Source organism: Chinchilla lanigera, unplaced genomic scaffold (genome assembly GCF_000276665.1).
Source record: "Chinchilla lanigera isolate Chin_1 unplaced genomic scaffold, ChiLan1.0 scaffold00020, whole genome shotgun sequence".
NCBI classification, from domain to species: Eukaryota; Metazoa; Chordata; class Mammalia; order Rodentia; family Chinchillidae; genus Chinchilla; species Chinchilla lanigera.
This window is the reverse complement of record NW_004955421.1, coordinates 3,448,248-3,472,142: the sequence shown is the minus strand read 5'-3', so window position 1 is coordinate 3,472,142 and position 23,895 is coordinate 3,448,248. Positions and strand designations below refer to the sequence as shown.

The 23,895-nt window shown below is 38.5% G+C and overlaps 1 protein-coding gene across 1 annotated transcript in view; it reads right to left on the bottom strand.

The window, feature by feature from the left end:
- Positions 1 to 394: 394 nt before the first annotated feature.
- Stac (SH3 and cysteine rich domain) overlaps positions 395 to 23,895 on the bottom strand; it is a 146,550-nt gene continuing 123,049 nt past the window's right edge. The window contains exons 9-11 of the mRNA XM_005383678.2: positions 10,772 to 10,823; positions 10,510 to 10,647; positions 395 to 1,794 (exon numbers count right to left, since the gene is read on the bottom strand). Of these exons, the coding sequence (XP_005383735.1) occupies positions 1,696 to 1,794; positions 10,510 to 10,647; positions 10,772 to 10,823 (289 nt within the window). The 3' untranslated portion in view covers positions 395 to 1,695. The remainder of the gene's footprint in view (positions 1,795 to 10,509; positions 10,648 to 10,771; positions 10,824 to 23,895) is intronic.

The following is a 23,895-nucleotide window of genomic DNA, read 5'->3' as shown; positions in this document are numbered from 1 at the left end:
CCAAAAATTCTAATCACCACAAAGATCAGAGCACATGTTCTCTCTGCTTCTTCTAGCCACTGTGTTGCCCTTATTAAATGGAAAATTGAACTAGAGGCAAAGCATGTTAGCATTCAGCGTACAGTTTTAGAGAAAGGCAGTCAAATTATCTACCTGGGATGTCAAAGAATCCATCTTGACTATGTACATCTGGTTTTTCATGTTGTACCAGATAGGGAGAAAAGTCTGGATGCTGGCTTTAAAATTATAGTCAGGCATCCAAATCACTGTGAAACCAGCAGCTACCCCATCTTAGCTCCTAACTCATGCTGAGAAGTAACAAAAGAAATAAATGGAGATTAATGATGCTTTGATTTGGGAAATAATGTTTACATGCACAGGATGCATACTTAAGTCTTTTAAAAACCAATTGTTCTAATGATTTTATTGCTTTGTAACAAAAATAAATCAAACTGACACTGATTTTAAGGTCACTGAGAATTGAAATTTAACTATAGTCATAACGACTAGGATGCAAGTTTGAATGCAAGAAGGAGGCGCGAGGAGGAAGGCATCACAGTATATTGTATTTTTGTAAACATTAGTACAAGTGCAGAGTAATAGAGATTCCTCTAGATGATGCTAAGTAGACTCCAAGTTTTCTACTCTCCGAAGGATAAAACATTAAGGACTCTTTTCCATTTTACATCTGCTAGGGTATAATATACTGCCCTAAAAAAGAATGGATTCCAATTTGGCTACATTTCTTCTAAGGTGCTGTTGTTGTTTACCCTCCATATTTCTGGTTCCCTACAACATGGGCTAAACCTCCAAAATACAGTCTTGCAGGATGGCACATGGGAGAATGCTGCTCCCAATACAGAAGGTATAAAACGGGAACAAAGACTTTACCATACCCTCTTTCCCAGCTCCATCTACTTCAGGAGAAGTTTTTATATCAATAGACAAGGGCTCTTTGCCTCTCCTTACCTGCACTTCCCCTTGCTGTTTATACCTATGTCCAGATCCTGCTTTGTTACCTCTATTGTTAACCAAAGAGGCAAGAATTGCCGTTTGCAGTGTGGGGGCAGGTCTGACCTTGGCAGTTGGTGCCAAGTCAGCTGAGCCCTCAGATTTAATACATATTACTGGAGAAATAAAGAGAAGCAAAGAACAACCAGTAGAGCACAAAGTAAGCAGGGCCTGGAGGTGAGCCCTGGACTGTTGAGCTAGGAAGGAGGTCTTTTTGATTCTCTGCAGAGAGAATGCTTGGATTCTGAAATGTGATGTTGATTGGCCAGTACTGGGGACAAATGTCTGGAACCAGAATAACCCTTGGCTAGACAGCTGTGAACCTAGCACTGGGGCCACATCATACACTGGCTCACACTCCAGTGGGCTGATTTATAGCACACAGACAGGGACAGAATCAAATCCTGGAGGAAGCTGTGGCTGACAGCCCTGCTGCTGCCACCAGATTTGCCCCAGGTCTGACAGCTGATTCTCAGCCTGTTCCCCACTTTGGACAGCCTGAATATGTTATGCGATGGGCCTTCTGATTTGTGGCTGCTGCTCCACAGGTGCAGGTCGTAGAGTCCATCTCCCTGTTCCTGGGGGTCCCGGTCAACATGGCAGCTTGTCTGGGGGGACACAGTGAGATGAGCAGACAGCGTCACAGCAGAGTTTGCCTACTGCACAAGGAGGAGGGACCTACAGTCAGACATTTTCCAGGACATCAAGGGGGACAAAGCCTCTCTTCTTCCCACTGAGGACTCGAATAAAACCGTCTTGTTCTTCTTCAGAAGTCACACAGATCTGAAGGTCAAGGAAGAAAAATCATAAGACTTTAGTGTCAACAGAAAAGCTAGAACCTGCAGCTGAAATGATTGCTCCTGGAGGTCACAGGAGCACCTAACTGGAGAAAGGAGAGAAACTTCAGGCTGGGTAGTTGCAGCACTGTGAAAACAAGTTTTGATTAAAAAATTAGGTGGAATCTAGTGTTTGGGACTAGCCCCAGGCATTGAGCATTTTATGGGCTAAAGTTTTTTGAATGAGGATTAATAAAATGGGGTCCCCTAAAGAGTCACTGTGAGGACAAAATAAGAGCCTCACTTGTAGCATAAAAGTTTTTAACACATTATTTTAAAGAACTAAAATAATAGCTCTCACTTAGCAGGCTCCTAGCATGGGCTTAGAATTTTTTTATGTGCCTTATATAATGTCAGGAAGTCAAAGGGAACTCTTCCTAGCCCCAAGCATACAGATGTTAACATTTCCCATTTCGATACACTTGCCACTCACCACCTACATGCTAATTAAGTACATGTGAATAGAAGTTTTATGGAGAAATGTTAGTATGCTGTGAGTTTCTTATACCTGACCTGCTTCCATAGGCAAATTACATCTTAGGTTGGGATTCCTAGAAGCATCCTGCAAGTGAGTTACTAAGACAGTCTTTGAGAGAGGAGTGGGATGAGCAGACTAAGGGGCCTAACAAGGATGAGAACTTAGAGACAAGTCTAGGCAGACCACAGAGGAGATCTGGGCATGGTTTCAGCACATGTTGTCTCACTTTGAACTTTTGGGCTCCAGATACTCTTCGGCTGCTGGCTGACTGAGACATACAAGGCATAGCCTCTCAGGTGAGGCAGCTCTGGATCTATAACAGAGGCCTTACTGGAGCAAACAGCTATGAGTTGTTAGCAGCTCATAAATACAGCAAACTGGAAGATGAGGTGTGCCCATTTAGTGAAAAACATGTGGGTAGGGCCACCTGCTTTCCCTGGACTGTGGCCCCTTCTTCTATTTTTAAATGCAGAAATGATGGATTGGGTTCTTCTCATACTTTAGTTTTCTGACTTACCCTTGTGCTTCATCTTTCATCTGCCCTTTCTGTTCCATCTCCCTGCCTAAGTCAGATGTACTTGTACCCTTATAAAGGTGGGAAGATTAGCTTTGTCCTGCCTAGACAGTCTAGGATAACTCCCATCTCAATGTTCATAACTGTAATCACATCTGCAAAGTCCCTTTTAAATGAAAGCTGCATTATTACTGTTACCACAAATTTGGTGGCTTAAAGTTCTCAAGTCTCAAGTCTTAAAACCAAGGTATCAGCAGAGTCGAATTCCTTCTGCAGGCTCTCAAGGAGAATGCATACTCCTTGTCTTCTCCAGCTTCTGGTGTCTACTACTTTGCTTGGCTTACAGCCCTCTCCTCCATCTTCAAGGGCAGCAGCAAAGCATCTCCAAATCTATTTGACTTTTGCTCCCATTACCACATCTTTTTTTCTGATGGTATAAGAATCTTTGAGATTAGGCTGAGCTCACCCATATAATCAAGGGTAATCTCCCTGTTGTAAGATCTTTAATTTAATCATATCTACTAAGTTCCTTTTGCCATAAAAGGTAAAATATTCAATGTTTTAGGGATCAGGACAGTTTTGAGACACTGTTACTACTATTACTCCCTTTGCTGCAAGACTACAGCATTAGCTATATTGCAGGAAATATGCACACATGTCTGAAAATATAATATGCTTAGATGTAGGAGGCTGAAAGAAGACATGTCCTTGATGTTGTAAGACAAGAATCTCTTGAGGTAGAGAGATGATGTAATGAGATGCAAAGAAATAGCTGAGGGGAAGAGGGCCTGAGAAGAAAATCTTACCGAGAAATGAAGACTGCATTAAAATTTATGTTAGAAGCAATGAAAGGTTGAATTGAAACGTTAGAAAATGAAAATGAAATAAGGGCTATCTTGAAATATTCTCTTAGGAGCAAGAGGAGAGGGATAAAGAAGTGGAAAATGCTAAAGATACTAAAACTACAAGAAAAATATGCTAAAATAGAGATGATCCAGCTAAAGAATTATTAAACTCCTGGGGAAGAAGTATTAAGATCAAAAGATAGATGGTAAACAGGGAAAAACATGGGCCACATAGGATAGACCAGGTGTAAATACTCTTAAAAGAGAACAGTATAAGTATTTTTAATAGTATAAGAAAATGGACAAAGCACACGAGGAAATTATACCAATGTTTGATAGACATAGGATAAAACATTAAACCCTTTATTCAGGAAATGCAGAAATAACCTAAACTATTATTCATCTATCAAAATAACAGATATCAAATTTACTTCTGGCAAGGATGTGGTGACTTCAGTAGTTTCATAAATAGATGGTGTGGTTGTAAACTGGCACAACCTTTCTGGAGGAAAATGGCAGTATATATAAAGGGCTATAGAACCCTTTCTTATCTCTTTTCCTTTAAATTCTAAAGTATATCCTGAGAAAACAGTTGGAATTAGTGAGAAGGATTTAAATGTGGTCATTAAGGTTATTGATAGTAGTTTAAAAAATAACTCTGAGCATCCAACAGAGGAGTTACTGAAATATTGTCTTGTACGTCTAGACTAGGGGTTGTAAAGAACCAAACAGTAAATATTTTGTGACTTTCAGGAAAAGGGGTTTCTGTTAGATTTATTCAACTCGGAAGCTACAAAATATTATTTAGCTAAATTCTGATATAACTTTCATTAAAAAAAATTAGTCAATGGACCATATTTCGCTGTCCTTGATCTGGGTGCAGTTATATTGTGTTTTGATGAACATATACTGACTACCTTTACAGAGCTGGGAGACTAAATAGAACATGGTATTAGATTATGAATTAAAAGGACAGTTTGGTATGAAATATGCCTGTGGTTATGTCAATAACACCTTGCTAGCTGAATTACTAGTGGTCACATGTTTTTTATCTTTCTAAAATGTTTTCTAATTTTTTCCACTATAAGTGCATTTTAGTTCTATTGCCTAAAAATCATTTATCTGTTCTTTTAAAGTTTTAATACAACACAAAAGACCAATTGAAATAGTTTTATAAGTATGATCAAACTATGGCTGAATTTAAAGAAATGGTTTTATTGTGTTTCAAGTTATTTAATTAGGAAAGTTTTACATTTTAAAGAATGAACAAAATATACTTTGTGTCAGTGCAAATTCTGTGTCATGACAAATGGATAACTTAATTCTATTTGGAAACAAGATCACTATGAAAAAATAATATAATAATTATGAGACACATTAACCCTAGAGGCAGAAATATGATTCAATAAAAAAGATGCATTGTGTTTATTTTCAGAATCAAATTTCTTCAATTTCCCTGCTAATGATCATTTGTCTCTTTTTATTTTTAGAATTATAAATATCAGAGTGGCTATGTTCTGGTACTTACTTAGTAGCTTTAGGTAGATATAACTGCAGCAGATGAATGCCGCACTTGGGCTTTACTCTGAGGGATGGTGGGGGTAGGAGAGATGACCCATGTTTAGCACCTGTGCTGTCCAGACGCTGCGGTGGGACTTCACACAGTGACCCTGGACAACTGTCACAACTACAGACTGGAGGGAGATGCTACTGTGCTGACTTTACAGATGAGAATGTTGATATTCGGAGGTGACTTTGTCAAAATCACACAGGACACAGGTCCATATTTGTGTAATATTGGAATCTGTGTTCTTTCTTTTACATTGTGTTTCTCCAACAAACAAGCGTGTTTCCAAACCTTGCACCTAAAACAATTTAGGACAACAAAGTGGAGGTGAACTTTGACATTTGTTGTTTTTAATAATTTTTTAAAATGTGGATGTTTTTCAAGTGGCTGATGCATCTTAAAAGTTATTTGCCACAGTAATGACAAAGATTGAAAATAGAGAATTTGTTTAAGTGTAGAGACCTCAGGGCCTTTTGTTGACCCACATCTGATTGGAAGTGACCCCCTTTTTAAATGGATAAAAATGCTTCTAATCATCAAAGAACAGTTCTCGAACTTATGTGAGATGATATAAATAAAGGTCATTTTCAAACTTTAGCTTTGATTAGAGTGCCTGGGAGTTTGTGAAATAGACTGATTCTTGCCTGTAGTAGAGAAGTTCTGACTTAGCAGATCTGAGGTGGAATCTCAGAATCTGCATTTTTAAACAAATTATTCTAATCCCCAGGTGAGTTTGATTCAAGTGGTCCAAAAACCATAACTTAAGAAACACCACCCTGCACAAATCCTTGAGGATTGTGACACTTTCCAAAAGATATATGAGGGCCTATTGAGTTCCAAGTTCATGTGGACATGTTATGTTGTAACTCAAACATGTCTCACTGAAGAGGATGAGTTGTTCCCTCCTCCCCACCCCAAACCCAAGGGATTGTCAGCTCAGCCATGAGAATGTAGTATGTAGAGAATGCAGGTGTGAGGCCCACTTCCAGAAAAATTGTTTGGAGGCATATGCCAAGGACTTGGTAGGAACCACTGAGCAGATGTTCTGCTTCTGGAAACTGATCAACTTGAGCAAATTTTAATTTGCCTTCTGGTTTCACTGATTTGTATTTTAATAATGTAAAAACAATGCTTCATCTCAAATCAGGAAGCACAAGATTATTCTGAGAAAAAAATCAAATGTGCTAGCAAGATGATTTAATAACATTTGCCAATAAAGATGAATGTACTTCATGAATTTATTTTAATCAAAAGACTTTACAAATTTTTGAAACAGGAAAGGACACAGTTGGGTAAACTTGCAGAAGTTTGAAGGGTTGGCATGGAATCAAGCTGGGAAAAGTGCCCACCTGCTTTATGGAGTGTGTCTGGCATTAGAGATGGGGTCTCAGTCTCAGGATGGTGATTTCACTGCCTGGAATAGAGAATGACTCAATAGGGAGCCCTCAAGAAGAAGAATATGTTTTCAAGGGGTTCTCTGGTCCCAAAACTTTCCTTTTTATGACATTTGCCTATGCTGGGAGCCAAGCTGTACAAATGGCTTTTTATTGTTCATGGGTTTTGAACACTGCTGAGGGCACCCTGCTCAGTGGAAGGCATTGACTTGGAATTTGCAGATCTGTGTTTACATTACACCCTTGTCACTTACCAGGTTCTTGCTCATTCAGCAAGGTACGTAACATCAATAAACTTTTATTGAGCTTTTTGTAAAAGAAAAACAATTAGTAATTAATCTACAAAATTCATTGGCATGTGTGTGATATCAAAGAGAATATTGTAGGTATATAAATTTGACAATATTATATAATTTGTACATATGATATAGTTAAATAATGACTAGTAAAGGTGATAGGTAATGATTATTATTGAGACAATGTCTAGAGGAGTTTTAATTTGTTCTTTTCTTTTCTGTGAATCAAGATTTAGAGAAACAAGGTTCTCCTTCAAGTAGCAGATTCAAGATAGGTCATCATAATCCAAAAAAGAATACCCAGAGAGATCTGACATACTTTTATGGGAGGCAGAGTGGTCTGTGTAATCTGCCAGGTACGTGGAGATGGCGGGGCTCCCCAGATGTGCTGCTGTTGAGAAGTCCCTCAGATGATACTGCTCTGTCTAGGCAGAGGATGCCTCTTGTTGTTACCTCATTGAGAAGTATCGGGGGAAGTGGCGTGCTGGGTTAACATCAGCTCCATGGAGAACAAACAACCTTGGGCAGAAAATCTTTCCAGCACATCCATGGCTTTTGATCTTTTTAAACATACAGTCTGCCAAAAAATGTGTACACACAGGAAAAGAAAAACTTGCATAAATATTTTAATACTAGATTTATTGAGACACCTTGAGATTAATATGTTACCTTTGGCCTCTACAATCACAAGTGCTGAAAGCAATGGCCATCTGTTGAAAAAATATACTATTTTTTTTCCTGAAGTGTGTATACATCTTTTTGGTGAACTCTGTATATTATGTCCAAAGCAGCCAAATAGAACAGAGGTTGTATAAATTCATAAAATTCAGTGTGTCCTAAAGTTGATATACACTATAAGCAATTTTTATGAAAGGGAAGAATTTCAAATACAAGTAAAACTATAAAATTAGGGTGAAATTATGGAGCCCAGTAACCCAGTTTCTTAGGATATTAGAGATTTTAATAACAAAAAATCATTAGGTAGAATGCATCTCTGGGGGTATTTGCACAAGTAGCAGCTACTGTAATTGGATATGCAAAGGGGGGATATAATGCTATGTGCTTGCTTATGCGTGCCTCTGAGCATACACAGACAAACCAAGCAGTACGATGTACCTTTATAGTATTAGATTCAAAAGGTAAGATCAAGTGTTTTTTTCTTTTTAACTGTAGTTCTGGTAAATTTATATTGTGAAAGTAATTTAAATAGAAACGAAGTTCTTGTTTCCTAAATTTGTATTACTTTTTACTGCTTTTATATCATTATTTAACTTCACGTTACTGTTCTCCACTATTTATAACTCATCATTTAAGATGGTGATACAATATTTGAAGATCTCTTCTCTCTCCTAGGTCTCTCCTCACTTCTGAATCAGGAGATTTGATTTGGCTACATGTCAAAGGTTTATCACTGTCTGGAAAGCTTCCTCCTTTCTTATGCCTCCTGGGAGCTCATCAGGCTGTCTTGTTTCCTATGCAGTTCTGCTCCACTCCTTCTGATTCTTTGTTCACCATGGGCCACTGTTGTCACAGAATCCTGAGTCTCAGTACAGCCCGTGGCGGTGGCGGTGATGACAGAAAGATGCACAGGGCGTGTAGTAAGGAGGCCTTTTAGGTCCTCGTTCACACCAGCACTCTATTGCTTCACTGGCTCCAAGAATAAAACCAGGGCTTCAGGCTCCGTCTGTATCTACATCTCTCTCTCTGTGTTCACCTTGGGAAAACAGGGACTGGGATCTTGGTTCCAGCGTTCTGCCCTGAACATTACCATTACACTATCAAAATGGTTTTGGTTCCTGACACTGTGCCCAAAAAGAAAGTAGTTTTGTTGACCTAATCATTCTCATTGTTGTGTGATTGTTCCTAAGTTTTACCATTGTGAACACTATTCTGATTACTATCTTTTTGCAGAAAGATTTCTACCCCCTTGTATTAGATTACATTCTAGGGTACATAACAGAAAGTGGAATTACTGCATTCATGACACTGAGCAATTTTGTGGCTCTTGGTGCATGGTACCAAGTTATTATTCACAATGAGTGGACTGACGTATCCTAGTATTTATGAAAAACCCAAATTGCCTTTACTCCATTCCCCATCTTTGTTAAACTATATATGAAGAATAATACTCAAAATTATTGGTCTCTTATTTTAAATAACTTATTTACTTGAATATAACAGGAGTAGGAATAAAGTTTTTTAAAAAGCTATTCCTTCAAATTATAACTTAAAAAATTCTTTTGAATAGGTATCAAGGAAAATTAATCATTATTTTTTCAGTGTTATTTATTAGTCATTTGGAGCCATAGGAGGGATATAAAATAGTTGGCTAAGTTGGCTAAAACAGTTTTTAAAAGTATAAATCAGATATGTTCATAAAGTAATGACTGATTTTTGTGTACGACTTAGAAACTACTTTTGAAGGTACTTTTAAAATAAGATACTCAAGATGTGTTTGAGCAACTCTACTGAACAGAGCTGTACTGCAATCATTAATGCATTTTTCTCTTTGTACTTTTTTGTAAGGTAAGCCTCATCACCTCCGACTAGAGGTATTCATTGCCTTGGAAAATATTAGAATTATTGTACCAAGAATTCAGAACAAGAGGCAAGGTTTTGGGTTCCAAAACTAGAAACTGAAACCCAGTGTGACTTCATGGGGAGAGAAAAGAAGTACTAATTTCTCCTTTCACAAGTCCTCTTGTAATATATCCAGAGCAAACTTGGAGTTCTGATCAGATTATTTTACCCTGTAGTGAGAATACAGAATTGTGACAGGAGAGGAGCTGCAGATAACACGGGGTGGGAAGAAGCCCTCTGTGGAAGAGGAAGAAGAAGACAAACAGAAGAAAAATAAGACAAAGATTTAAATTATGATCATGTTTCTTTGTGTCTGTCAACAATGCTAGGACTAGATAGGGAAGAAAGAAGTTTAAAGACAAATGGATGCAGAGGGTTCGGGAAAAGTAACATCATAAAGGTTTCCAAATCCAACGACACCGGAGCAAGATGGTGTCAGACACCTCTAGATTAGATGTAGGGAAAGGTCTAACACATGTGCCTGACATAGTCCTTGATCATCTATATTCTGTGCCTTATACCATGGTGTGATGTCATGATCTTCAGTGAACAGGCAGAGGTTTAGAATCTGGACAAGGAAACCTAAAAAGGATCCTTGTGATTTGAGGCCAATATAGTGAACCCTGGAACACAATAGCAAGTAACACCAGCACGTTCCTAAGAGACAATGGCTACACACTAGTGTGCACAAGCACAGTCCACACTAGCTGCTCACGTCAGTGATGAGTGATCCTCTGAGAAAAGCACAGGATTAGGTACTCTCACCCTGCCGACACGAAGTAATGCATATTTCCTCTTGCGAACAGACATCACCAAGGGAGGTTCCTAACATTTTGTTTTGCATGTTTAGTTTCTCACTACACTAATATGTTTTGGAATAAAAATATCTTTTCTCAACTAGATACAATGCAACTTCACTCATCCCAGTTCCTGAGCTCTGTAATGTTTGCTTGGCCACACCCGGCATGTTTTTGTGTGCTGTACTCACCTGATTCTCCTTCAGTGTTATCTGCCCCTGCTCCTTACACCCAATGAAGGTCCTAACACATCTAAAAATCTTCTCATTTTGCTGTACTCTCTGAACAAAGTTGGCCGGAAAGAAGCCAATCCTGTCTTGAATTTTTCCCTGTAAGGAAATAGGAGGTATTCATTCGCAATTGAACCACTATTTGTAATTACCAAAAGATCACCAAACAATCTTTTCTTTTTACCAAATACTCAGTTCTTTTTAAAGAAAGAGAAATACTTACTTTCCACCAGTCTTCATTGGAATCCTCTAGAAGAGTAATCATGTCTCCTGGACTAAGATGAAGAATGAAGGAGTTGAGTGGGTGGGGAAGTAAAAAAAGAAGAAAAAGTATATGACACTTGAAAGATAAAAGTAATAATTTTTCATTCTTGCAAGCAATCTTAAAATACATAGAAGTAAAACAAACATGACCTTACAGTTTTTCCCTTGTAAGAAAGTAGATACTGGGCATAATCCCTGTGCTGAGTTTTAAAAAATACTCCTCATCTTAATTTGATATACAGAAAATCATATTCACATTGCAAATTGACTTCAAAATTTACAACTTGATAATTTTCAAACTCCAAGTTTCCCTTTGTATCTGCCTGTCCTGCCTGTCCTGTGTGTCCTTGGAGATTCTTTCCTATACATTTACATTTATATATCGTTATGTGTAAACATTTTGTTTTTCTTTAGCATTGACATGTAGAATTTGTCATCATTATAATTATCTTCATCTTCTCATTGCCTTCTTGGAATGTAGCATACTTTTGCTTACCTCTACTTTCTGTGTTGGTACGATTTGGAATTTTATTTTGTGCCAAAGCAAATACTGGGAATAGATTCACCAAGCACTGTTTGGGTTTAGCTGAAGATGTGTTTCTGTTGGTGGTGCCCCTTAGCTGTGTTTGTTATTTGCTACTTCTTGTTTTATTTTCCCAAATCCAGGTGTGTGCGTGTGTGCTCATGTGTGTGCATGCACACATGTGTGTGTGCTTGTGCATAATTTAATTCTTCTTACTCTTCATTTACAGGAGCTTTTACAATGTGAAGGCTCTTACTTTTGATCATGAAAAAAGTCTCTACTATATCTTTAGCTGCTTTTCTCATCCACTTTCCTTTGAGGACTTCTAATTAATGTATTTTGGGGCTTCTGAATCCATCCTCCACAGTTTTTGTCTTTCTTATGCATTTTCCATCTATTTTCTTTCTCTGTATTAAAATTTTCTTGATTTTATTTTCATAATCATTTATTTTGCATCTGAACTCATCTACGATAATATGATAATCTGTGACAATCTCTTCTATCATAATATTGAGTTTTTTAAGAAAAAATTTAGTAAAGTTTTAAGGAAAAACTTTTAATTTTCAAGAGTTTCAAGGGTCCTTTATTGTTTTCTGAAAGTGCTGTCATTTATTTTCTGGAAAATTTCTGAAAGTTACTTTCTGTCATAGATGTAATATAGTAGATCTTTCTGATGATACTATCATATTTTAAAATATATTTCTTTCCTTTATTGAATTGTTTAGGATTAGTTGCTATGTTCTTTATCTTACTATGTCTCCTTCATCTCAAAAATTTTCTTGGACACCTGGCATTTCTTGGTTGTCTTTTTATATTAATGTCAAAAGACAGCAAGGTGGATGTGGCCAGCTGGTCAGGGTTGTCTGCTGTTACACACATCTGGTGTGCCCTGGCTTCCTCCACCATGTGCAAGGGCTGTTTACAGGCTATGCTTAAAGGAGCAGAGTGTGTAATCAAAGCACCTAATTTTTGAATACCTGGAAATATAGTAGAAAAGCAGCCTGGGGCCTCTACTACCCACTGTCTCACTGTGAAACAAGGAGGGCTTCCTTACTCTTGGTTAGAGAGGTTAGTTTATTTTCCTCCTAAGCAGAGCTACCCTTTCCCTTCTGTCTGCCCTTTAGAATGTCTGGAGGTCAGAGTTATCTCAGCACAAGTCATTCTTCTTTCTTAGGCATTGGTGCTCACATGAAAGCCTCCTTAAGCATGGGTTCCCTTTTTTAGACAAGAGGCCTTACAATGTATACAACTCAGAGTGGATGCACTGTCCCTTCTGTCTTATTTTATTGGCCAATGCAAATTATAAGGTCAGTCTAGATACAAGGGATGGAGTAAGGGTGTCTACCTCTCTGTGAAAGGAGCTGCAGTCTCATAGCAATGGGCATCAAAGTAGGAAGGAGAGAAGAATTAGGGCCAGCGATGGAATCAACCACTGCAGACACCGTACTCTTCAGCAAACTGGCTCAACGTCTCACTGAATGTGCTTCTACTTCTAAACTTTTTTGTTTGTTTGTTTTTTGTTTTGAGCATTTTTTGGTCTCTGGTCATCTGCATTGTTCTCATGCTAATTGTATCTTCTGTGGCCTGCCAGGAAATTCCAAAGATTTCTGGTTATGTCATGGAATTCGTTCTTTTTTCTAGTACTGCTATGGAAGTAGTCCTTAAAACAGATATTTTTTGGATCTTCTTTGGAATTGGGGCAAGAGAAGACACAGATTTGTGTGCTCATTTTGCTATTCTGATTCAATCTCCTCTGCCATCATTTTCAATTTTCAGTTAATATCTATTTTCATTGGGGATTACAACATAACAGGGCTGTCACACCTGAAGGATTAAACACAACTGGCATTTTGATATTTCAACAGTCACAGTTAGGTGCTGATGCTACAGAAAGCGGGATGGCTGAAAATCACTCTTTCCCAAGTAAGGGATTTAATTAAGCAGCAAGGATGAAAGTCAATGTAGAATAATCTTCTAAGGTGCAGCAGATTTTATTTAACCCGATAACCTAAGAAACCATGTGTCAGTGACAAATACAATGACTCTGCTGATGGTTTGGTAGGAATTGTAAGTAGGGCGTGAAGCTGGAGACTAGGGGAGGTATGTTCCTAATGTTGCCGGAAGATGCTGCCTGAATCTGACCTCTATTTTTATAGTCTAGCTCATTAATGTGCCCAGAAGTGGACAGTCCCCAAATGCATGCCCCTTGTTAATTAAAGTACATATTAGAATAAGGCTCTCACTGAAATAGAAACTATAATTTTATGAGAAATACCAGACATAGAGCTAACAGTGTGATAAAGATTCTTTCCTTTCTTATAAAAGAACTTTACCAGGATCAGAAAATGGCTTGGTGAATGAGGAGAGTTAAATTCACCCATTTGTTGTTTACTTTATTTCTTGTTTACCCACTTATTCAATACATGTTTACAGAATGTGGATTCTTAAAGGATCATTTTCCTAGGTACTAGGCATACTTCGGTGAACACAGTCTTCACCAGAACCAATATTTAGTGAGAAAGATGAATAATAAGCAAGTAAAAAGATAATTAAAACAGCTAATAAACATATGTTATTAAACATAAAATGTATTGCATATTAATAATCAATAAACATACAATTACAAATTGTCTTATGGGCTATGAAGGAAATAAACAGGATGCAGCCAAAAAGAAAAGAATAAGAGGTTAGTGCAATAGTCTAAGTACCAGACAGGGACAGTTAATGCCTTTTTCAATGTAAGGGGGATCTTTCTCTAGGATAGCATTTGAATCCAAGGCCACAATTCTCTAATATCTGAGCCAGCAGCCCTGTGGCTTGTGGGGTTTTTACACTCTATCCTCATGCAGGCACAGCCCAATAGTGTCAGCGTTCTTTCCCACAGGGGCTGCATTCTTACCTAGAGTTCTTTTTCCCCACTGGACTAGATGTCCTCCTAAAGCCTCATGTAGTTATAGGGTTTTTTCTTTGGAGGTGGCTAAATCTGGAGTGTGTGATTAATTTGTAGTGCAATGCTGAGATTAAGGGTGCTGGGATTAAGAATAGGTGATTGCTGATCAGTCCACTGATTGGATTGCCACCACCTTAGTCTCAGTAGACTGGATACAATATAGGGGGCAGAAAGAGGCTTGTCTTACTCTCTCTTGTTGCTTTTGCTGTCTCCCACGACCATGAACTCTTGCCCCGCTGCCATGTGCCACCCTGCCTTGGAGTCAGCTGATTATGAACTGAAACCTCTAAAAACTGTGAGCTCAATAAACCTTTCCCCTGTTGAATTTGGGTGTCTGGTATTTTGTCTCAGCAATGAGAAAGTAACTAAGACACCTTCTCAACTTAGTTCTTTTCTCCTATCACGGTGTTGGGATACGGAGTTCTGCTATCAAAGAACTAAATTAAAACATTGTGCCAACCAGTTCTACATAGAAAGCCTTGACACTGGCCCCAAAGGGAAGGAGGCCTATGCTTATAATTCTGCTCCTAGTTGTTTTCAAGATGGACAGTGCATAGTTCTGCCTATAATTGTTTAACACTTGTGGAGTAGATAGGCCCATTTCTATGGAATAATTCTTTATTCATCTTCGCAAACTTCAAATAGTATTTAAATGATCCCACTTGGCCTAACAGTCTCTTTCCTTCAGGTGACTTTCCACTTCTGATCCATTCTGTATGAATTCTATAACTTTTTTCTAAATTTTGGGGACCAATGGGTTGAGATCCCAAATAATTATAATTTGTTTCTTTTGCTTAACTCAATCAAAGAATTCTAAATTCAATTAAAAATTCTGCTTGCCCTATACTGTGACAGAAAGTACAATGCAATTCCTAACAATAAAAACACTTTCTTTTTATTTGATGAAGACAGATCAGAGCACCACAGCTGGCCTTTTCCTTTTGTTTGCTCAATAATATTTGTCATAGGTGCAGAGGAAGGCCTGCAGGTTGGTTACACCATGATTGACAGAAAATCTTGAAATGGTGAAGGTGCAATGGACAAGCAATGAGAATAGAAATAAACAACTAAAGGTAACTATACAATTACAGCTTACTGGTGAGGAGCCACAGGGCTTATTTGTGAGCATGTAAGTGCCTGTGTCTATGTATAGGTGAGAGTAATGGTTGCTACCTGAGTTTGTTCTCAACAGTTCCCCTGTCTGCCTCATTTCTTATTTTTCCACAAAGGCAATGCAGCTCATCTCTACCACCAGGAAACTGGCTTCAGGGACTTGGCAGATACAATATGCATGCACAGAGCAAATGAATAACACAAGCTGAGCCTGGTTAGCTATGGGGAACCCTTTGTAAAGTGTTATGAAGGAAGTTTTCTGTCCCAAGGATGGGGACTCCTGGAAAGAGAAGCGTGAGTTGATCTAAGGCCCCACTACCCAGCCTCTCTGTGCCCATGTAGGGCACAGATTCCTAGTGGTCAAGACCCTGATCCCTCTTGATGAAGTCAACTGCTTCTGAGAAACACTTTCTCCACTGTCTGAGACAACCTGAGACCTCAGACTGGCCTTCCTTTGGGAAATGATCACAGTAGGATGATCTGGGGCCTTCTTTGCTTTGGGAATGTTTTGGACAAGTTGAATACTTGCATTTTAGAATTCAGAGGACTTCTGTTTTCACTCATGCCTCCATGCCTGCCATTTAGCCAAAGGAGATTATAGGACAATATAGTTCATAGGTCTAATTCACTGGATGCACAGATATTAAAATATTTCTGTAAGCCTCAGTTTTCTTAACTTTAAGGGGAGGATAATAATAGCACCCCATCAATTTTTTGAAGATTAAATGGTAATACTTGGGAAGCACATTTAGAAAAGTTCACAAGGGATGTTTATCACTACTGTTAAGACAAGTAAGTACTGCACTCAGAATGTTGATAATCTCACAGTAGAAGAATGTACAGCTGATAATTTCAGTCAGTGTCATCCCTGATTGAGAGGTAAATACCAGGAGGACAAAATCAAGTATGGATATAATTCCAAACAAAAGTCTCAAACACATGTATCTCTCTGAGTCACAGCTATCTCCATTATATATTGTTGGTTATATATTATTCACAAGGAATATATTTTGAACTATATTTACTTGGTAAAGTTGCTGTGTAGCTTAAATGAGAAAGCATATGTGGAAATCTTTGTGCTGTGAATGATGTACAAAAAATGCAAATTTTCTCCTGAACCTGTGCCTTTTCACTTGGAAATCAGAATATCTAGTGAGCACTGCCTTTTTCTTTTCTTTTTTTGGTTTGATACAGGTTCTCGTTATGTTGTCCAAGCTGACCTTATACTTGGAATTCTCTTGTCTCAGCTTTCTGAATAGCTGCAATTACAGACGTTTCCCACTGAACATGACTGCTCTGCTTCTATGTGAGTGTTCCAGCGGCTTTTTGGCAGAGGTTAGTTAATGAGCATCTTTGATTTCAGTGGCTTCAGACTCTGGCCTTTGAGCTACTTCAGGTAGTGCACACAAGGGTACATCAGTGTGTAGGGGCTGAATACAGTTTTCTATTGGCCAGAATCTGATTGCAAGGGTGATTCTGGTAAGAGTGAAGAGGAGAGCTACATAGTCTAGAGGGTCTGCAATGCTGATTGAATGAAGTAGGCATAACCAGGTCATTTTCATATGAGTAAGCAGGTTGAGATCTCACTTTCTTCACACAGAGTTTCAATCCATGATTAACTCCAATAAATCAAGCTGCCTCTTGTACTACTGTTGCCTCTTCAAAACTCAGAACTGCCCATTTTATTTACAAAATACTGAAGTATCTTGAGGAATCTTTGATATTTTCTATCATATTCACTAGGCCAGGAAGCCCAAATCAACCTTACAACAACCATCATCACTCAGTCAAAAGAGGTACTCTGTAAAACCAAGGTAATGGGAGCAGAAAAAGGAACCATCCAAATGGTTCTATTAATTTTAGACCTATTGCTTAATTTTTCACTGGACTGATTTCCCTGTTTGCATGATTCTTGTTCTGGAATCTTTTACAATGAGAGCGTATGAGTAAGTAATCAAGAAATATTAAACTCTGCAATTTGATTTTTTCCTCACTCCTGATATCCACAAGACTGCTTGTACTTTCTCAAGTCCGTAGACCAGTGACAGCATCAGCAAAAGAGCCTTTCGAAAGGAATTTGGTAAATGTTCCTCAACTGTCATGGATTATGCTCTTCAGAACCTAATTGAAAGAGGCATTTGAGTGAGAGGGAGGCTGTTAAACACATTAGTGGCATTCGGGAGGATCTGGGTTTCTTGACATAGTGCAGAATCAGAATATAATATGCATCAGAGACTTTCCCCAAATAGCCTTAATTGCATTTTGATGTCCTGGTGCCTGTGAAGATTATTTTTAAATCAAATTGGTGCATTAGAATTACATTTAGTTTTAATTAAGTTGATGTATTTGCCAAGCAGTAATGTACTTAGAGAATGGAAACAAGACACCGAGGGAGTCTTCCTCTGTCTTCCTCTTCTCAAGGGTCCTTCCTTTCTTATTTTATGGAGAGTTATAAAACTTTGCAAGGTGAAGAACATTAGAATGGAAGTCACAGGCCAAAAGCCAAATGCAGATCTGTGCACAAAGCACTGACAGAGAATTAGGAAGCCTGAGTTTTGGTTTTTGGTCTGCTGCTTGCCCATTGTGTATTTTTGGATAAGTCATAGTTGTTCTAAAAGCTGGAAGATAATCAGAATCCAAAAGATCATTTAACCATACAGATTTCCAAGTGAGACTTGACTCTAGATCTAGGTGGAGCGCAGGAATCTCTATTTCAACAATATTCTGCAGGAGATTCTTATCACTTATAACAAGTGGCTTTACCATTTTAACCAGAATTTTCTACTCTGTAAAATGCTATTTGCTTGGGTAATGTCACAGATTTACTAAAAGAATTTGAGGTGATGCTAAGTAAATGTGAAAGACTTTGAGGATGGCAGACCTAAGTCCTGTCTAGCACATTTTTTCAGGTTATTTCCCTCCCTTTCAATGTCTTTGGCTTATAGCTCATGTGAGTTATGGAAAACTGATCATAACACACTTTGTTTTTGTTCACAGAAATACAAGTGAGCTATGACTGGTTACTACCCTGTGAATGAGAAGTTTTGCACCTATCTATAAATTCACATCAGTATTCTTTATTACTTATCTATGTGTAACATACTGAATTTTCCTTTGAACCAGATGTTTTGCCTCACTAGTTCTCTCATTAATTAATGAGTCTTTTACAAAATTTGACATGCATTCATTTTATATTTGTGTGAGAACCATAATTTTAATTTTAAAAATTTCCCTTTATAGGAATGGATTTTAACGACCTTTCCATTTTAGAGATGACAAGCTTCCCGGCCCTGCGGGAGCAGACCTAGCAATCCTAATAGATTTGTAAGTGGTCACATGAAATAGATTAGTATAGTTCCTAAATCCATTGACTAACAGGGAACTGAGAGAGGATGGATAATGGGTACCGGTGTGCAGTTGGATAGGAGAAATAACTTCTAGAATTCTTTAACACAGTAGGCTAATCACTAAAAGCAATCAACAATATAGTTCAAAAGAGCTAGGAAAGATTTTGAATATTCCTAACAGAAAGGGTACATGTTTGAACTGATATGCAATTATCCTGATGTGAACAATATATATATATATATTACATATATATTTACTGAAGTAGCACATGCTGCTCCACAAGTATATACAATTATGAATCATTTAAAAGAAGAAAATCTAACTCTTGATGAAAAATGTCAACTTTTTCAGAGGGGAAAAGTACCACAGTCAACACAGGATGGAAAGAGTAAATAGGACAGAAAGCACTGGAGTTGGGAGTCAGACTCCCTAGATTCCAGTCCTGAGCTTCTAACTTTGATCTGCGAACTCTTGATCTTATTTTTCCCACTTTACTTATCAAAGAGATAAAGAACCATAAATTGTCCCACTGGAAGATAAAATAAAAATAGCTGAGTTTATGAACATAGCTCTGAAACTTTAAAGCAGTCTCTTCAGAGTCAAGGTTGGAATGAATATGGTTATTTAAATGTACTCCTTCCCCTGACATGAATTTTCACTACTTGTTTCTGAAAAGGATTTGCATTTGCCTCCTATCTGATACCTTCTAAAGAAATGATTTCATTTTCAGGTTTAACCATTTATCCTTATCCTTTCCTACTGGGTATCTTTCCTTATACCAATGCTTTTGAATTATTTTGTGCCTCATACAAGTTGTAGAAAGTAGTGTTATGGAAACAGAAGCCGGCTTCACCAACACCTGTGATGTCTCTCCTTTCTGGAAGTTCAGCACCAGTGCCACCTTCTTGCACAGCCTTTCCTGATCCACACATGGGTGCTTAAGTGCCCCTTTGAGGTGCTTCGGAGCAACCTGGACATCTGCCACCCACAGCACTTCACACTGGGCTGTAACTTCTCTCTACTTTTCTGTTGTTCCGAGACCCACGGCCCCTGTGGATTCTTTGAGAACTGGGAACAGCTCCTTCAGAGCAGTCCTCCAGTGACCACACAGTCACTTTCAACTCAATTTCAAGTTATACCCTGAGGAAAATCACAGGAGATGAATTTGGGCCATTCCATCTCTAGAAATTGTTGGCAACATTAGCTAATGGGACCCATGAGTCCCTGCTTTCATTCAGATTTATTCCTGGAAAATCTGATGCTTGCTGCTTCGAAGAGTTTGGCAATTTATGAGTCTAAATCTTTATTTGGGGCTTAAAAAGAATAAGTTTTTCTTTGAAGCAGCCCACATGTAGGTGTTCTGGCATACACAGATGTGGTAATCTGTATCTGTCTTAGACAATTTTGGAAAAGCAGCTTCCTTTCTCTTTCTTAGCTCCTAAGGTTTTTCTCCCTTTTTCTTTTCTCCCTTATAAAAATGGACATTATATAAATCTGTTTGGGGAGAACTAATAAAAGTGGAAATGACTTGGATTTAGAAAGTCAAAATGAATTTTCTATATAGGCATTATATGATCACTAAAATATGTATTTGAACATTTCAGTCTTTTATTTATCATCAGCTTTTTATTTCACAGTTCCCTTAGATGGTCTGGAAGGTTTTTACCTGAAGTCATTTATACTTGCTGATTGTTTACCTGAAATATCAATTTGGTAAAGTCACAGAAGTTATTCTTACTGACTTAAAAAAGTGACTTGGTATGACTAAGAAACAGTGATGCCAGGACTTTATTTTGGAGACCTTTAACCCTCCTTGAACATCCTCCCAAGTGTGAGTGAAGGGTTAGCATGGCATCTCCCTTATTGCCCTAAATTCTGCTATTTGTGAATAACAAAGCTACTACTAATCTTCCCTCCTACAATTTTTTCTTGACCAATAATATTCACCTGGCTCAGAGCTCAACACTTCCAGGGCATAGGCCCCCACCAACCCTTCCTACTTTGGTTTGATTCCTCATTTACTGCTTTCATTACATTAATACCTTGGTTCACGTATGCTTCTGTTTGCAAACAATTTGGTTCTCAAAAGTATTCAACAAAATTTTGCTTCCATTTACAAATGCCACATTGGGTGAGAAACACTACTGTGGCCATCTTCCCCACAAAAACACAAGCATGGCCATCCATCGTCACTTAAATTGTAAAACAAATTAAGTTCATGAGCCAAGCTACCGCTGTATGCTATCATGGATACTATTTGCCCATTAATTGTACAGATCAGGTATAACATTAGTTCACTTAATCTCCATGATATTCATTCACTCATGAAGTAATAATTCTATACTATGTTTCAAGATTAGCTCATGCTCCAGGATTAGTAGGACTAGTAATTTCATTGAACTAATAGTAGAGAGGGATATTGATCAAATAATTTCAGAAATATACAAACACAAGTGGAGTTTAAGTGTTTAAATGAGGGACTAGAATGTTGTGAAAGTATGTTACAAAGGCATGTAACCCAGAGCATACCAGGAAGAGATGTACCAAGGAAGTGAAGTGTGCTGGTGGGTGAATAATGGTTAACTGGGAAAGTGTGTTTGTGTGTGTGCTTGTGTGTGTTTGTTGGTGGGCACATACAAAGATGCTGATAAGAAGCTGATGGAGTAGTCAGACTACAAGAAGAAGAATCTCTTGGCAGACTGTTATATATGCAGTTCTTTCGGAGAAGAAAAAAAGCCTGGTATGAATGAAACAGAGCTCATCAGAGACGAGACTGCAGATACTGAAGTCCCATAGATATTCTGCTTTTTATCTAAGGGAAATAGGAGGACATCAGAAGGTTTTGAACAAGTATGTGTGTTGTGAGTAGGCCTATGGTGGGCATAATAATTATCTCCTTTTACAAGTAAGGAAGCAGAGGCTCATGCTGAGATGGCTTGTGCAGCCTGGGGATATAGCTCATTTGCATAATCACCTGCCTGGCAAGCACAAGGTCCTGAGTTCAATTTCTGGTACCAAAAAAAAGCAGAGTTGCTCACATGGCTGGCATAATTTTTCCAGGATTCAGGTAAGTCACACAAGCAAGAGAATGGCTTGGCAGGGATGTAAATGCAGGTCAAGTGATACACTGTTATTCACTTAAGTATTCAGTAAATTCATGCTGGTATTTCTATCTCCCTCTCTCTTTCTCTTTCTACCTCTCTCAATTCTGGAAAGAAAGCACCTACTTTGAGAATACTAAATAGAATTGGTTAAAACTAATGTTATTAAGTTCTTACAATGTACCAGATGCTGATAATGTATTTAATTGCATCCATCCTGTAAAGGATGCCTGATTTTCCTTATCTTTAATATGAGAGAACTGAGGTTCAGAAAGTCAGGTAATATGCTTTACTGTTAGAAAGAGGAAGAGCAGGGGTATGAATACATTCTGTCTGACTCCAAATTTCAGATGAATTCCAGAACAAGGTGCCATCACTTTAGGGACATCCACAATGGATGAGAGAGGAAAGCAAGATGGGAAACACAGAAACCAGGTAAAATCTAGTCTGCAATAATCCAGGTGGGAGATGAAGGTAAAGGGTGGATGCAGTAGATTTTAGGTGAGGTGAACAAGTGGGAAATGAGCTCCAAACACGTTTGGGACACGAAGAGCAGGGGAACCTCCTTGGTTGGTTTAAGGCCTGGGCAGATGGTGACGTCATCTATCCTTAGGAAGGAGGCTAGAGCTGCTCTGCTCCATTCACTGTTGGGTAGGCAGGCAGGTAAGCAAAGCCGGACATCCCTGGAGAGATCTAGACCATTGGCCTTTGGCAGAAAGAGGTTTCTTTATTATTGGGCAAGCTTCTAACAAATGCTTGCTGCAGCAATGACCCATCTTCTCTGAGTTAGGACAACTGGCTTTGCTGGTGTGTCTTCTCTTCCCCTTAAGTTCACACTCCTAGCATTCCCTATGCTCTCATCTCCTTTGTTCTCTTTCTGAGGATGATACTCAGTGTGCTCCCCTGAGTCAGAATCCAGGCAGATAAGAATGGTATTTTATTAACAGGATTTTCCTTAATGGTTTGAGGAGAAAAAGAATTCACAAAGCCCCAGTTCACTCTAAGAATTATACTAAATCCTCAAAGCATTGCCTTACACATTCCTAAATCAAGTTCCTGACTTTTAAAATGGGAACTTACAATCTCTTGGTTGTGTGTGTGTGTGTGTGTGTGTGTGTGTGTGTGTGTGAATGAGTGATTTATTGTTCTAATCTTGCAGTCAATGTAATGCAGACACTATACTCCTTGGAATAAATAGCCCTGTTTGCCTCAAAGCAGACTGTAAATGTTTAAGTTGTGACTAGACATGACTTTTATGCCTGAAACTAACTAAAATAACCACACGAAGTTATAACCACCACCAGGAAGCTAGACATTCCTCAGTAGCCTCAATAACATTTTGTATTTTTCTGGAATTGTTTTTTTTCTTTAAACTGCTGGCTTCAATATAATATTCTAATATAAAATGGTGGGACTTGTACAATAGGAAGCTGCTACATCTTAAATTTTAGGCACTCACATGACAATCTCAAGGAGGCCCCAACATACTGTACTTATTGAAAAGGAGATACATGTCACCCTTGTCTTTATCAGCAGAGAGCTAACTGTGTACATCAGCTGAAGGCAAGCAGTATCCCAGCAATGAAGCCTCCTTGGCAGGCTCTGCTCTGACTCATGGGGTTTGTGAGATCTCTGATCAAATAGGGTCCCCTTGATAAATGCCATCTCCTCCTCCTGCATGGGTGTGCCAGAACTGCTCAGGTAATATCTACAACTCCAGCCACTGAATTCAGCATGCCTATTTTACTCAACAGTGGAAAAAATTCAGATGTATCAGAGCTTAATTGTTTCAATAAAACTAAGTAGCCAGGATTTCAGGCCCTTAATTCTGCTTTGGAAATGTCCAAGAATCACTTGGAAGCTTACTTCAAACTAGTACTGACATAAAGCTAACCTTGGGGTGTGAGCCAGGGGCAGCTGCCAGACTCAGGCAGGACAAATAAATCTGTGGTCGTATTTCTCTGCTTGTTGTACCCATCACAAAAGTGGCCTAGCTACAGGGGTTGACCCTAGTGGGAGAAAGGACCTGAGGACAGGGTCTAACTGGC